Consider the following 13,780-nt stretch of genomic DNA (forward strand, 5'->3'; position numbering starts at 1 on the left):
GACGAATGAAACTGTCAGTAGTAACCACCTTATATCATATACATGCTACAGCTAGTGTTGGTGGTGGCACACGGTTGAGAGATCGCTTTCCATGGTTTTCCAAACGGAGGGACATTGGGAAAATTCAGACATTAATCGGAGGATTATTTCAGTGCCGAAGAATTGTAGACCGGATGTGGATCTCAGAAAATCATCAATCTCATGGTAGGAAGATAAGGCGGAGTAATTTGAAGAGTCCAACCGAGTGGACAGCTCAGAGGTTATTATTAGTATTACTCTTGAAAAAGACATGAGCCTGAAACTGCACCGTGAAGAACAGTATTCCGGTGCGGCTGCAGAGGTCACTACCTGTGGCAAATCACGTGAATAAGTAGGGCATTCAACGTGTGTCCTATTTAGGAATGGTCTGTCCTCGGTGAGAAACGCTCAAGACAGGTGGAGAAGAACATAAACCACCATTGTTTAAATACTAAGCAATGGAGTGAACAAAGGAGATCACATCATCAAATGTGGTGCAGTTTTTCTTACAAGTAAATTAGAGGAGGTTAGAGCCAAACAAAGACAAGCCAGAGAAGGCACTGCGTAGTTACCATCTTCTACGTGATTTTTGAGAAAGAAACAATCGTGCGATAAATTCCGCCTGCTTCGACTACGAGCTTAATGCGGTAAGTCCTTGAAACTGATGAATGAGTCACTGTTGGTTTCTAGTATGGCCGCATTCAACTTATGGGTGCGATATTTCAACAAACGTGGACATATACCAGCAGGGTTGGAAGGCACTTACGTCCGAGAGGGTTTATGTAAACGTTTCAACTATTCTCGGGCGCTATTTTGAAAGAGCAAAGGAACCAAGGAAGTTTCAGGACCCGCTAAAATCAGATACGACCTCACACGTGTTTTGGTGAATCCAGGTCTCTCGTTTTCAACAAGAAAAAGGATCTTGGCACCTGTTGCACTTTCGAACTTATATCATTCACGATTGCATGCCTCCCACATCTGCAAGCATCCTGCTTTCGTTTTCGAACGCGTTTGCGTTGCATAGATCTGATTAATTTGTTGCAAAAGTGCAAATTAGAAACTGTATTACAGAAGTAAAAATTCAATAAGGAAATATCCTTTGTTTTGGTTATGGAGAGAACTACCATCTGGGTTGACATGGCGTTTATGAATGAGTTTATGCATGAACTGTATGAAGGAACGGTGATGCAAACAGGAAAAAATCACCACAAGAGCAAAAATGATGGAGTAGTTGGTTATACCCAGAGGTTGTGGCGATATAAATTAGCTGTGACGCTGAGTATACGGTTAGTCTGTATCTCATTTCTTCTTGAATCGTGGACTAGTCTGCGGAGACTTAAAAGAATAAATGATTTGAGACCGTTTGATCCTGTTAAGTTCGCCTACAATGACAAAAAGATTGTCAGCAACTGAAGACGCAAAAACAGAGAACGTTTACACTCGAATTCTTTTGGTTTACTTGATCACACTTTGGCAGGAATCTTGGTTTAGAGTTACAATCATACTATCACAGCAATATGGCTAAAAGGTTTGAGCACACGGTGACCAGTCGAGGTGTATAAAAATAAAGGTTGTCTCTACTGTGTTTCTTTACCCACAGCACAGGAACAATCGTTGGAAGGATTAGCTAATGGAGTCACGTCACAACTCTTGAACTGCACCACTCAATTATTGTGTAGAAACTCACCTTGTGGAAACAGCCGTCGACGTAAAACTTGGCAAAAATCAATCTAACATTGACAGATACAATAAGAGAAACAGACATCTTAACTTGTGATGCCAGTCGCCTGTTGTACTGTTGTGCGATTCGCAACACGAGGCAAGTTCATCAATTCAAGGCCGAGCGAAAAAATCGAATTCTCGGGAAAACCATGTAACCATAGTTTGTTCATTAAATGCTTCTGCTCAGACACAATGCGATGGTGAATGCAATGCCTCGATAGAAATTAAATGATCACTTTCGTTAAAGAGAATGGGCGCACGTTGTTATTGGTTCCGGAAGAATCAGTCCAATTGCCTGTTCAGGCTGTTTGGTTCCTGCCGCGGTTAGTATGGTCAAATAATGAGCACTCGGAGAACAGTCTTCAAGTTCAACTGAGATGGTTCAGTGGTTGGAGCGCAAATTTACCGACCGGAAGGTCCGTGGTTCGAATCCGACCTCTGCCTCTCGAATTCTCTTGTCTAGGCTTGAACAACCTAGCAGTATCCCATCCCTCGTGCTTCTTTCGGTTATCATAGCATTTGGGCACCGAAGGGGTGCTACAGCTGAACCAACTTCGAACCGCATCGAGGTAGATTGATATACTCACTCGGAACTGTACCGAAACATATGTATGATCAACGTCTTCCTAAGCGACCGCAACCTCCGGTCAGAATTGTCAGCCCATTCTTCCGTCACAAATTTGAGCACTAGCCGTTCAATATCCCCCTGCTTATAGCGGACAAGTGTTCCGAGATTGTTTCCTGAATGATTACCTTCCATGTAGACCTCTGGTGTGGAATTTGAGACACACATTGCCTATTATCTGTTTGCTACTCAGTTTGTTTGTGACTGAGGGTTCCCCTACAGCAGAGTATTCTTTCGTCCGATTCCTCAAGGAAGGACAGTTTGGTGAACAAAGTTTTTCAATGGTCGTCATCTGATACCTTACAATCGTCCTTTCTTACAGAGATTATATGGATTTTGCTGGCACTGGGAAGGCAAAAGCTTTTTGACTTGTCACAAATACGGCCTTCTCGCCACCTGGTCCTGTCGTCAACCCCAACGACCTACCTCAGTTATCTGTCCTCATGGTAAGCCAACCGTGTTTAACTTATTTTTGTTTCGTTTCCAACGAAAACAAGATGAATGAACAGGCTGAATGTTTACCGGCGAATTCACCCTGTATAGTCGAGGCTACGACACACCTAACCTGGTATTTTTAGCCTCAAACAGTGCGTTAACATCTGCATGTTTTAGTTCCGTATTACAAATGAAATATATTCGTGCTAAAGGCCGATAGGCACTATAAAGCCTTCCCATTGTGGTTTAAAATCGCCGTCAACCCGCCTCACGGATCATCGAGGGGATTCGAACCTTCCTGATATGGGTTTGAGCACTCAGTAATTTACTTGTTCTCACTATAGGTTTGCTAGTCACAGCGAGTTATGTCGATAATCCCTGTTCAACAAGGGTAATAGCATCTTCTGGGCCAATCGTGGTTCATTCGAACATTTCGCAACCTTGTATAACTTCAAGCGGGTTAGGAATTATAGCGAACAGACGGGAACAGTTCTAAGACCCCTGCTATAATCGTACTCGGCAGTCCATAGCATCAGCTCAGTTAGGAACAGCTATGGAATAGAAACCCTTGGTGTATGCAAATGGCGGACTTGCAAGAGTCGTGAGTGGTGTCCAGACTACATTCTCAACAGCCCCTTGTAGGCTTAGAATTTCGGTCAATTATATGCGTTTTTCCAGGTCGCTCGAAGATTAAGGTGGGAATAACTGGATAGCCTATACCGCTTCCGCCCGCTCTGGGTGGATTGGTGACTTGCATATCTTGAATGGAATCAATACGGTGTACAATGGTTGACTTTTATTCGATTTGTTCTATACGACAGCAGTCAAAAATTCACCTAAGTACCGTCACAGATCTATCTGCTTGTTCTCTTCGGAGGGACAGTGAAGCTATTTTGAACGGCTTATCTATTTACCCTGAACAATTTATGGTCTGTCAAAACGGTTAGAAGTGATGGACGCTCGATTTCATCCTTCGCCTTGAGAAAAGGAGGAAGATAGCAGTGATGAGGACTTCCTCAACGGAAGCTCTCCAACCTTGCCGTTTGGTAGTATTTCGAGCGATTTTTGAACTGACCAGACAGTTATCCGGGTTAGCACCCCCAATCGTACTGAGCCCTTCTGAGACACAGAAATCTTTAGGTTTAGGTCTAAAGATATCTTGATAGAAGTACGAGGGGGCCCTGTTATTACATGCCTACTTATTTTTCAAAACTGCGTCTTCAAATTTCTATTGGCACACAATTATTATCAGAATATGTTTAGGATCCTATCACCCTAGTACTCTCAGTCTTAATCATAGTGTAGTTCAACTTAAGGTCATCCTGTGTATAAAAGATCGTTGCTGTCTTCGTTCTACAGCATTCGGCCTTGCTAACTAACTGTTCCCTGTGTATTAGACTCCTCAAAAGAGGCCATGTTATCTGAGAGTATCACCGTCAAGTAATGTTCACTTCATCCCCTCGAAATACAGTCACCAACCAGATTTGACTGTCTTTTCCAAAATTTGATATAGCTGGAGTGCTGTACTCTTCACTTTTAGTTCCCTTTCTTTATCATAGTGTCGTCTGACTGTTTATGTACATCATTGGAGATTGGAATTACCGTGGATAGGTCCTAGAAAGCATTCTTTCGCTTTCGTTAATCAACACAGTTTCATATGTGTATTCTTCTGAGTTAGTCCGATTTGTCTGTTGATTAGTTTTTTATGTAAACATTTCCTACTATGATTATTACACGCGGTCATTGGAATAGTGCACAACCTACTTGCTACTTTCTGGTTCAAGTAAGACTGGTGATGTTACGGAATGCAGGTTTGATAGTGACTTCACATACTGCTGATATTAACCCGTGTTGTGGGCTCATACCAAGCGCTGATTCGCAGCCATCTTGTTTGTTTCTGTAGAGGCATTTACCTGAACACACCTAGATTTCATCGTTTTCATTTGTCAGTTGCCTGGAATTAAAAAAAAACGCTGTCCAGTTAAACAATTTGGGGCAGTTCACTCCCACGCTATAATTGTGTTCAGTTCACCTGCTTGGTTTCATTCTAAGTGAAGCTCATTAATCTTTGGAATACGTCTAATTATCAACCGGAATTTGTTGAACCGAATTGTCGGTCCGCAACCCTGTAATCGCGTTATTTCACTCATTTCTGCATCATATCCATTAGCTGGTTTGGATCACATGCTTCCACTGAAGTTTTCATCTGTTCACCTCGATGTTTACCTGCCGAGGTGACAAGATGGCGCCGAATTCGATCGATTGCCAGTCCTACAAACATGGCTCTTTGTCGGGTTTCGGGTGGGTGTTGGTCTCTTTATCACCTCCATTATTCCCCAGTTAGTAATGAGACAACGTAGTGCTGGTCTTGGTCTTTCTACTAATTAGAGAATGCTGCGAATAAATATCCACCAATCTACTCACCGCTCCCAGAAAGATTTTCTTGGCTTTAGTTTTTTCAAACCTCCATAATCGTATATTTCCATATCAGACGGTTTTTAACGTCTATTACATTGGGTGCACCCGGAATACGGTTTTTAACGTCTATTACATTGGGTGCACCCGGAATCATACTGCCGCCGTTTTTTCGAAAAGCCTTTAGAAGTGTTCTTAGTCAAGCATGTCATTATGCGCTGGATTTTTTTTAGAGTTTTGCGTGAGTTTCTTCGTTTGACCCGGATATCTGACTTCAGCCCATTCACCCTAATCGGTCGACACTGCTCACAGTTGCTTTGCAGTCGGAAACAAGTTGTCAAAATTCCTCAGTACAATTTCGCTGCCGCTACGCTAGTCCGAGTCAAAACCTGTTGTTAAATTCCAATCATAGAGTTCTCTATCCTCTCCTTTTCGATCGATATCTCAGTTCTTTTGAGAAAATTGCCAGAACCAGTCCTCAGTCGTAAAACAGCTGCGTCCACTGTTTTTTTCACGGCATCATTTCGTCAACGTAATTTTCTACGGCTTTTCCACAGTTCGAATGGAGAAAAGCAATTAAACCGCTTTCCAGTGAATGAATAGCACCGACTAGAAGGTTTAATTATGCCCTTGGATATCGGCTGAACCGTATTTTGGCGCAGCCTCCGAACTGCATATTCAGCTGAATGACATCCCAAATCGAAAGTTTTGTGTTCGGCTGATGTCAACACCGTGAGGACGTTGATTCTTAATTATCTGTAATATTTCAAGTCTCATCGGGTTTCAACATCGTGAGGACGTTGATTCTTAAATATCTGTAATATTTCAAGTCTCATCGGGTTTATGGTGGTTCTGGAAAAGAGCTGAAATGCCCCCAACACGGACACTGTGTCATATCACGATGATATATTGTGACATCTGGTTTGTTGCATCAACGAAAATATGAAATACTTTCAGTTGAAGAATATCATAAACGAGAAATCCAGCTGGGAATATCTCGTTAAAAGCAACTCCTTTTTGCAAATGAGCACATTTCGCCAAGTTCCACTCGCTACTTTTATTCATGCTTTCATTTCTGCCCCATTTGGTGATGTCCAAGTTCCATATAGAAGTGGATTTATCTGTCTTGGTTTAGTGGCCTCTTTGGGAAATTAACTATTTGCCCTGGAGTCTATATTACTCTGGTTTACTCATTCGTTTTTTCCACAAAACATTTTGTACGTTCGTTCCAGTCTTCCGTTGTCCCTACAATCTGCACCCGCCTGTTCGTAGCCTTAGTTCGTCTGGTTATCGTCTGTAAAACTGATTAGATCTTTACGACAAGAAATTGTTCTTGGAACCGGATCAAAGAATATTAAGTTAATTCAAAAATGTCTGACCATCAGGTCAGTCGAACTCACTTGCAGAACGTGTGTCTTATCACCTCTCCACTTAAAGCTAATGTCGGGTCGTCAGCGTTGAGAATTTCATATTCTTTGCAATGCAGTGTACTTTGGTAGCGTCATCGTACTTTCACAGTTTGTATAACATGGAACTATATCACTCTTGTGCTTGCTTACTCATGTCGGTTCACACGCCACTCGGTAGAGTATAAGTTAATGTGATCTGTTTAACTCGCGAACAATCACACACGGACAATTACCTTTCCAAACACTTGCATCCCGTATAGTTTCTAGCTGATCGGTCAGGACGGCATACTATTCGATATGTTGTTAGCACTATTTCGTCATTCCTGTTTTCTTAGATCGTAACACCCCAGGTTCAAAATACAGATGAGTTGAACTTTCGGACATCTGGTTTCACATGAGTGCGACTCGTTTTGGGTGCGATACATGAAAATGGCGACTACCTTGAAAATCCAAACAATTTCACAACTGGTGCCCAATGAAATGGTAACAAACGTTGTCCACGTCACGAACAGCATACGAGCATTCGGTTGTCACTCAGTAGTTAGGATATTCCTTCGATTAAGCCCAGAGATTTATCACTGACAAGTGTGAATGGGGGCAAATGTTGGCCTATGGATAAACGGAACTGGGGCCATGCGTCACGGGAACCGAGGGCGCTTTCCAAAAACCTATTCCACAGAAGCAAGATCACTAGGAATGATATTGGAGGACAGCTGTGTAGAGCATCAACCGGATGACATACGTGCATGTTTGAGGAGGTCTCGTACTCACTGTTCTGTGTTACAGCTTCTGGACTACTGTCTACACGCAAGATACTACAAGAAAGAAGAACAAGGAAGGAAAGCAACCTGACCTGGAACGATGACAGGTTACGATGAATGAGACAACACGTCAACTGGCCTCATGCCTGGAGAAAAGTAGATTCCATAACGAGCAGAGGCTCGATTAGGATGGTTCAGATAGACAGACGTGCTACTGTCATGGAGTTCGGAAAACAGTATGTAGTTGTAGCATTGAATCCCCGTAATCTAATTGATCAGAACCACAAGAAGACGTCAAAATTTCTTCTCGTTCCTATAGCCGTTCACGCAAAACACACCATGGGTTTAGCCAATGGCAACAGCGCGTGAATGAATTTTAAACGAGTGAGCGGTCGTCCGAGATCACTGTCGAGATAGGCGGTTGTTCTGAGTTAGCAACGTTTCCCACACGAAACTAGCTGTCTCAGGTTAATCACTACCCCCTCATAGGATATTCAAACCCCGTGTGTTGAATTCCGCAACAAAGCACTCAATGGGGTCAACGCGATCTCCTATAGACAATAGGTATCGTGAGATCGAATATACTGGGTTCCGGGTTGCTCAATGATATCTGGGTGGTTGCTGTCAAATATTTCATGTGTCGAATCATTATTTGAAACAGACAGTGGTTTGTAGGTATCACCGCATTTGCAGACGAACCCATAGGTGATATGGATCTCAATGATCTGTCGCGCCAGGTTGGCTGGCCTAAAGTCTCAGAGCTAGGTGGACTGGGGGTTATTCCTAGTTTTGAGACGGGAAAAGTAGCTCTTAGTCTCCGTCTAATTTTTGGAAGTGTATCGTAGTCTCTAAGTGATAAAGCTTTTTTTGGGAATTGGCAAGCGACTTCCAGTTGGTTTTTCGAAGGTTGTGTTCCCTTGTAGGCTTCATTTCAAAGACTCTTATTTATCCAGTTTAACAGGAATGCAAATGCTTTATATCCTATGGAAAAATGTATTGACGAAACTATGCTTGAAGGCTACTGGTGCAAACCTCACAAACCGGTGGTGGTCGTCCTGTAAAATCGAGTGCTTACGGATTAATCGGATCATAGCTCGTTAATATACCTCATTCATTTGGGGCATAATGGGCTTTTATTGTTGAAATGCAGTATTCCGTACTCGTCAGTTCTCCAGGAGACCGTGTGATACAAATTTGGCCATCATGCTATAGAAAACATGGCTCAAAGTACGCTTAAGTGGTACTTTTCTGTTTTTGAAAACTAATTGTCAAATGGAACTCCCTCCAACCGTGACTCAGAATGAGTTTGCTAGTGCTTCTTTTCATCCTTCATGTTCTCTGCTCGTGACTGCACAACCCTATAAGAGGGCGAGGTAATATACGTTCTAAGTTTGAGGAAGTACTCGAGAGAAAACAAGTCTCCAAAAGCGATTCTATCCACTTGTTGCTGACAGCGAGGGCCGATCTGGACTGAGTGTGTATGCCTACAGCTGATTCTGCAGACCCTTTTTCTGATATAGAGAAACAGTAGGTTTTACCAGGCAACCTTCGTTTGTGCATTGGGATTTGTTAGAAATTTAGTAGCTAGTTAAAATTCTCCCTAACTTTTTCACTAGTCTCAGAGAGGACCTAGTATCTACCGGATTTTTACAGTAGATAATCACAAAGCAGAAGGTGTCGTTAGTCGAAAAGCATCCAGAACCACTTTTTCAGGACCTACCAAGTTTAAGGTCTTCCGTCATCCGTCTCACCGATCCATGTTCGACCAAATGAACCAGGTGAGCGGTAAGCATCAGTCGCAACCTGGATGTAATCGTAATGCAAACCTTTGTGCACCGTGAACCCAGCTCGAATTCTAACTGAGCTACTGAATGATAACGCCAATCGTGTTTCTTTGGATCGCGATATCGATCCACCGCGAAGCTGTCCAGCAAGCCGGTTCTTTATTTTATGGCTCTGGATAGTAGTGGGCACTGTAGATTAATTCAACACATTCACGCCTTTCTAATTTTTTTTTGTTATTGGTATTCCGTTCGGTCAGTTTATTTGGGGACAGCTAGTCAGGTGGCGGTTATCCGGGTGTATCAGTTATCCTACGTAAGCGATTACCGGGATACCTTGCAATAGTTCTCTCCGAATAGGGACAACGTGAACACTCATTCAAACCCATGGAACTGTATATCTGTACTCCTCTTGGACGTTAACGAAAACCTAACTGGTTTATGACGTTTTCATTCTACTTTCCTATTTACGTTTTACCGGTCCTTTGTCTTGCTGGGCCGTCCAGCAAACATTAGTCGATAGTCCACCATAGACCACCATAGGCCGATTCATGCGACCAGTGAGCTGACAAGGTTGATTCACCTTTCTCAAAGTTACAGTCACTTTTTATTAGTTTCACTGTGCACAATACTGTCGACTCTACTCATCCGCTAACGTCGGTCGACTGCCCTGTCTCTACACCTCTGGCGCGCGCTATGGTCGAAAACGTACGGTCAAAGAAGTCTGAATCAAGCAAGTCATAAGCGAATTATCAGTCGATCGGACTTCTCGTTAAAATGGGAAGGTCTGAGCAAACATCCATGTGTGGTTTCTCAGTTTTTCAGTTCCGGATACAGTTCGTCGTATGGTTCCTCAAGCGGTGGCTCGGCTAGTTCTCCATTCAGAACAGTTTGAGATTTTACTATTGCTGAACCATTGGGAATTCAGTATACTTCCAGACGTTCAGGAATGACCGTTCGTGTTGGTCCGGACATCTTTATGTTAAGGTGTATCTAGAAATTCAGAGGTGATTCGACGTCAACTTGAAAGTTTCCGAGACAGTCTGTCGACACCTGAACCGGACATAAAGTCATGTTCAGATTTCGTTCCGGACATATCAGAATGCCGATCGATTTTCCTTAAAAAATTCATCCGTACATCCTGTTAAAAATGCCAGGACGCCTAAACATGGGGAAGGTATAGAAAATTCCGCATCCTTAAAAGTATCTGATGAATACGGCAGATGTGCATCCCGTTGATATAGTACTCCGGATCCATATCTGTCGATTTACGGTGTTTCTCCTGAATCACTCACATCTTGTATATACCAAAGGCCCAGAATCCTGCTTAAAAGGATACAGCTATGAATGACACTTATTTAACCATTGCATTCGGAAGTGTGTCAATCCTGATAGTTCGCTGATGTTGACATGTGCGTATCCCCAAAACTCGAAAACAAAAAGTGAAATGCCGATTTTCGATGCGTATTTTATTTATTCATCGTCACTTGTTGAACGTCGCAGAATTCGATAGATATTGCTTCACCGGTCTTACTGTGAGTCCATGTATAAAGCAGTCGTCAGTTTGCGGATGAATATTTGCACAGCTGTAGCTTCCCTTGGAGAGTTGTCGGTTTTATTGGAAGGACATTGTCTGTGGTCTGGAAGCTGTTGGTGTACGTTTTCTGCTTGAGCGCTAAGCATCCACTGTCAAACTTCTACTCAGCTAGTCATTTTTTCACTTGACTTGATGTATTCATCTATCCACCACTCTTATCCTTGGTGAACCCATGTTTTGAAATAACTGATGATTCCAACGTCTTGGTACTTCTGGATTGCACTCCGCCCCAACCCATTACCAGTCTAAACTGCCAAACGATTGAGGAAGGCTGGGTATAAAATGAACTCTACTAGCCGTAGGGTACAGTTTTGTTCTTCCAATCTCTGGCTTGACCACATATGGCACGTGAGATTTTGCCAATTACGGCAGCAGGCAAGGGATTTTGTATCGTCGTTCTCGGGTTCCCCTTACTGGTATACGTGAGGTCACCTTGGAGCTCTATGACTGTGCTAAGCTGATAGGCTGTGGCAACCAGTGATACACTCCATTGTATCTGTAGTGCGATCACATCGAACGTGCTGATTTTTTAAGCCATACTTTTTCAAGCATGCCCACAACTCTTATAAGGAAAGATTTATTCCCTGCTTTACCTGCGTTCCTCCTACTCCAGCCGGCGGCGACACTATTCCCGATGACTACCAAACTTACGAACCGATTCAAAGTGTGGACTGGTTGCCCTGTAAAAATGGGTAAGCAAAAGTGGTGAATTTTATATCCCGTGGTTATTTATATTTTGCACGCTGTTTCGCTGGTTGTTTTTCATCTATTTCTAAAATGAGAAGCTCAGATACAAACCATTAACGAAGAGACATCTTTGGGTGTAGACCCGAACCACTGATCTGTCTATTCAATTTCTTGGCCGTGTGAATCGAAAGACTTTTGCCGCAGATGGTTTATCAAAAGTCACCTCAGTCGCCCTAACACAGTGAAAGATGGTGATGTGGTCCTCTCTCTGTATGTATGTGCATGCATAGTTTTGTTTGCTGTTCTGTTCAACCCATCACTGAATTTTCACGCGCACACATACACACATGTCTATCGGGTCATCGAACTGAGCACGTCGTCTCATCCTAATTGCCTGCCATTCTTTTAGTGTTCTGTCATTAGTAAATTGTTACTAACTGCTAAAGGCCATGTCATTCGTCACGACTACCTAAGTGTCTAAATGCTACGGGCGAATAAGAAATTCGCGCAAATTTAAACGAATTTGCGTTAATGTTCCACACTGTTTTTCATGGTTTCCCGTGCGAGACGGCTCAGTGGTAAGAGCGCGAATTTACTGACCGGAAGGTCCGTGGTTCGAACCCGACCTCTGCCTCTCGATTTCTCGTGTCTAGGCTTGGGCAACCTGGCAGTATCACAGCCCTCGTTCTTCCTTCAGGTGGCATGGCAGGTAAGCACCGAAAGAGTGATATAGCTGAACGAATGATTTCCCTTTACTGAGTCTAAGTGGGTCTTAGCTGGAGTCCCCACCATTTGGATAAACTGTCTCATTGAATGGGATGCAAGTGGAAGAAGGCTATGAATTCGCACAGGTTTCCGAAACATTCTCAATTCATCTACATTATCACAGCTGGAGCAGTTTTGGTGATGAGTTGGTTGGTGAACATCAATTCTCATCAAGTAGCTGGCCAACGTGAATTGCCTTACAGTTAGCTGTAACGATTGAGAAAGTCCTGGGGATTACATTATTGCACCTTCGACGTTTGTTCACATACTGGCTTTGCTTTCCCTTGTTTTACCTGCCCAGTGGAGGAAACATCGACTCCTGACAGTACTTTGTGCTGTCAAGTGGCTTGTTAACACTCAACATTCAATCATAGATAATTGTGGATCTTGTAACTTGTGGATCTTGTGGAACTTGTAAGGCGCATATTTCTGGGAAAACGCTGTCAGACATAAGTTTATGGAATCGAACTGAAGCCTGGAGATGCATTTCTGTTGGCTGCGGGAAGTCATCGATTCAGTCATCAGATGCAGGATTGCGGAGAACATTGATGTAACTAGGTTTACGGTGGACCTTTTCGCGACGATTCTCGGTTGTCAGGGGATAGTGTTGTCGACGTGAGTGGAGTGCAATTTCAGGCCCCACTAGTACGATCGCGGCTCTTAGGAATATTTTCCTTTCATGGTCTTTTGAATGTTGACAGCCACTCACTGGGTTTTGCAGTCATCCACATTTTCTCTGCTGCATTGCCTGAGGCACCTACCCACTTCTAAATATCGAGCAGTTCTCCGGGTGATACTAGGGCTGTTACTCTTTTTCCACCGAACGGACAGGTATCTTGACTTTTCTGCAATTAACATTGTCTAGCCAACGCAGCACCCAGTACATTCAGATCTGGTGCATTCGAACGGCAGAATTAAATGGCGTTTTGTCTTTTTTTTACCGCACATTTCGTATGATTGAGCTACTGAATAGAAGTGTCATTCTTCTCTCGAGCTTCATTGGGTTCGCCTGAGCTTACCACCTGTTGATTAGTCCCAGCACAAGCTTTTCCTTTCCGCTCTTGCGATAGTCTTTGTACTTTTAAAGGAATAAAAAATCTGTGCAGTTTTTTTGATTCTGGTCTTCATTGCTTGTGGAAGCGTTTGTTTTTTGTCCTTACTTCCTTCCCCATTCATTCATACAAAAGTTCCTGTCATTCGTTCCGACACAATCCACACACACATACACACACACACACACAGTCAATCGGCATTTTTAGTGTCACTATATCTGCTGCTCACTCCTGTTCCCAACCGTCCCATTTTTCCTCATTTGAAATTGCATCTCCCATTACACACAATGTTTGCGATCCGACCTTTGATGGATGTTGGTGTTTGTGTGTGCACACGCGCGCTTTTTCGTGCTTTTACCAAGGGAAGGGCTGATATCACGATGTTGCGATCCCCTTGACAACTAAAGAAGACGGAGTATGTGGACTTTTCGGTCAGTTACTCCATTGCTGGACAATTGCTTGAGCAATTGTTTTTGGTGGTTTCAAATCAGGGACTTTGTTTGGGACTAAACT

At 43.1% G+C, this 13,780-nt stretch overlaps 2 protein-coding genes across 2 annotated transcripts in view; one reads left to right on the forward strand and one right to left on the reverse strand.

The window, feature by feature from the left end:
* The window catches only part of T265_10963 (hypothetical protein), a gene marked incomplete at both ends in the record, with an annotated part of 107,332 nt that overhangs the window by 20,217 nt on the left and 73,335 nt on the right, over positions 1-13,780 (forward strand). Inside the window, 2 exons of the mRNA XM_009177486.1 lie at positions 2,688-2,811; positions 11,377-11,455. Coding sequence (XP_009175750.1) covers positions 2,688-2,811; positions 11,377-11,455 — 203 coding nt within the window. The remainder of the gene's footprint in view (positions 1-2,687; positions 2,812-11,376; positions 11,456-13,780) is intronic.
* T265_10962 (hypothetical protein) lies at positions 1,982-10,849 on the reverse strand (the record flags this gene model as incomplete). The annotated part of the gene is made up of 5 exons (XM_009177487.1): positions 1,982-2,112; positions 2,147-2,333; positions 3,715-3,777; positions 7,367-7,439; positions 10,701-10,849. The coding sequence occupies 5 exons, from the start codon at positions 10,847-10,849 to the stop codon at positions 1,982-1,984; spliced, it is 603 nt and encodes a 200-aa protein (XP_009175751.1).

The sequence above is a fragment of the Opisthorchis viverrini genome, assembly GCF_000715545.1.
Source record: "Opisthorchis viverrini unplaced genomic scaffold opera_v5_427, whole genome shotgun sequence".
Lineage (NCBI taxonomy): Eukaryota > Metazoa > Platyhelminthes > Trematoda > Opisthorchiida > Opisthorchiidae > Opisthorchis > Opisthorchis viverrini.